Source organism: Notolepis coatsorum (assembly GCF_963971535.1).
Source record: "Notolepis coatsorum genome assembly, chromosome: 2".
NCBI classification, from domain to species: domain Eukaryota; kingdom Metazoa; phylum Chordata; class Actinopteri; order Aulopiformes; family Paralepididae; genus Notolepis; species Notolepis coatsorum.
This window is the reverse complement of record NC_140166.1, coordinates 132,291,930-132,294,355: the sequence shown is the minus strand read 5'-3', so window position 1 is coordinate 132,294,355 and position 2,426 is coordinate 132,291,930. Positions and strand designations below refer to the sequence as shown.

The following is a 2,426-nucleotide window of genomic DNA, read 5'->3' as shown; positions in this document are numbered from 1 at the left end:
CTGAAGGACCCCACCGACTCCACCGACGCACTTTAACAACACGTTTCTACCAGGAACGCCGCCGGCCACGTTTAAAACCCAGGCATCTGGAAGGTTCTTTCTGCGCACAAGATGACTAAAGGACCCTCCTGGTGGCTAAACACGGGGTCTCTTTAAGGCATCGGATGCTCTAAATGTTTAGGTGACCTCTGGTGTTTCTGCTCTGCTGGGCTGTAATAACTGCTTCTCTCTCAGTGGATCTGCTGCTGCTTTGTGGTCAAGTGAGGGAGGCTGCAGAACTCCTCAGTCCTGCAGTTGCTAAAGCCATTAGTCCACGCGCGTGTGTGTGTGTACGTATCTCTGTACGTGTGTACATGTGTTGTGTGTGTGTGTGTGTGTGTGTGTGTGTGTGTGTGTGTGTGTGTGTGTGTGTGTGTGTGTGTGTGTGTGTGTGTGTGTGTGTGTGTGTGTGTGTGTGTGTGTGTGGGGCATGTATAGGTGGGTTCGTATGCGACCGTGAGACCGCTGGTCTGTGTGCATCTGTGTCCGCGTGGAGAGTGGGCGTGCACGTACCTCTGTACGTGTGTGTGTGTGGCGTGGAGAGAGTGGGCGTTCTGCACATGCCGTCTCTGTCGGGGTTCAGGACCAAGGTGGCAGTGTGGGAGTATCAGAAGAGAGACCTCTCTCTCTCTCTGTCTGTCTGTCTGTCTGTCTGTCTGTCTGTCTGTCTGTCTGTCTGTCTGTCTGTCTGTCTGTCTGTCTGTCTGTCTGCCCATCCGTCCATCTGTCTGTCTCCCCCTCCCTCTCTCTCTGTGTCTGTCTCCCCCTCCCTCTCTCTCTGTGTCTGTCTCCCCCTCCCTCTCTCTCTGTGTCTCTCTCTCTCTCTCTCTCTCTCTCTCTCTCTCTCTCTCTCTCTCTCTCTCTCTCTCTCTCTGTCTATCTGTCTCTCTCTGTGTCTGTCTATCTCTGTGTCTTGTATGTCTGTCTCTCTCTCCCCCCTCTCTCTCCCCCCTCTCTATTTATCTCTCTCTCTCCCCCTCCCTATCTCCTCCCTCTCTCTCTATCTCTCTCTCTCCCCCTCTCTCTCCCCCCTCTCTATTTATCTCTCTCTCTCCCCCTCCCTATCTCCCCCTCTCTCTCTATCTCTCTCTCCCACCTCTCCCTCTCTCTCTCTGTCTCCCCCCTCTCCGCCCCCCCCCCCCCCTCCTCTCTGGATTTGACATCATGTCTCTGCTTCATGATGTGTTCTCCACCACAAGGCTCCCGGCTGCACATCTGAAATCAGCCGAATTAGGAGCAAAGGGGGAATCTCTGCCTGAGGAACTATCCCAACTATTCGGCCACATGGAACCGGTTACTGCGGGACATCTCGGATAGATGGCTTCACCAGAGGATGAGAAGAGAGCTGGGAGGGGTCGGGATGAGGGGGGGGGGGGGTTCCAGACCGGAGCAGTCATTGTGAAATATGAACATATTAATTTCCAGATTTGTAAGATGGCTCCTTGGAGCTGTGATGCCTGCTTACAGATCCGCGGTGGCAGGCCTGAAGCCTCCTAATACCAGCCAACAATGGGAGGGCTGAGGAAACACAGGGAACACATGGAACGTTCCATGTGATGTGATCACTTAGGACGTCCCGATAAACCCCCCTGACTGTACGTCATGCCCACAGCGGAGTATGCAAGTGTGTCTCTGTCTGTGTGTGTGTGTGTGTGTGTGTGTGTGTGTGTGTGTGTGTGTGTGTGTGTGTGTGTGTGTGTGTGTGTGTGTGTGTGTGTGTGTGTGAGAGTGTGTGAGAGTGAGTGACAATGTATATCTGTATGCATGTGCGTTCTGACTTGTAAGTCGCTTTGGATGATAGCGTCAGCTAAATGACTAAATGTAAATGTGTGTGTGTGTGTAAGTGTCTCTGTGTGTGTCTCTGTGTGTGTGTGTGTCTGTGTGTGTCTCTGTGTGTGTGTCTCTATGTGTGTCTCTGTGTGTGTGTCTCTGTGAGTGTCTCTGTGTGTGTCTCTGTGAGTGTCTCTGTGTGTGTCTCTGTGAGTGTCTCTGTGTGTCTCTGTGTGTGTCTCTGTGAGTGTCTCTGTGTGTATCTGTGTGTGTCTCTGTGAGTGTCTCTGTGTGTCTCTATGTGTGTCTCTGTGTGTGTCTCTGTGTGTCTCTGTGTGTCTCTGTGTGTCTCTGTGAGTGTCTCTGTGTGTCTCTGTGTGTATCTGTGTGTGTCTCTGTGTGTCTCTGTGTGTCTCTCTGTGTGTCTCTGTGTGTCTCTGTGTGTGTCTCTGTGTGTCTCTGTGTGTGTGTCTCTATGTGTGTCTCTGTGTGTGTCTCTGTGTGTGTCTCCGTGTGTGTCTCTGTGTGTCTCTGTGTGTCTCTGTGTGTCTCTGTGAGTGTCTCTGTGTGTGTCTCTGTGTGTCTCTGTGTGTGTCTCTGTGTGTGTGTCTCTGTGT

At 52.2% G+C, this 2,426-nt stretch overlaps 1 protein-coding gene across 1 annotated transcript in view; it reads right to left on the bottom strand.

Annotated features, from left to right (window-relative positions):
* LOC311223526 (activating signal cointegrator 1 complex subunit 3-like) overlaps positions 1 to 2,426 on the bottom strand; it is a gene marked incomplete at its 5' end in the record, with an annotated part of 261,463 nt that overhangs the window by 88,599 nt on the left and 170,438 nt on the right. The window contains 1 exon segment of the mRNA XM_084308307.1: positions 1,505 to 1,557. Within this exon segment, the coding sequence (XP_084164433.1) occupies positions 1,505 to 1,557 (53 nt within the window).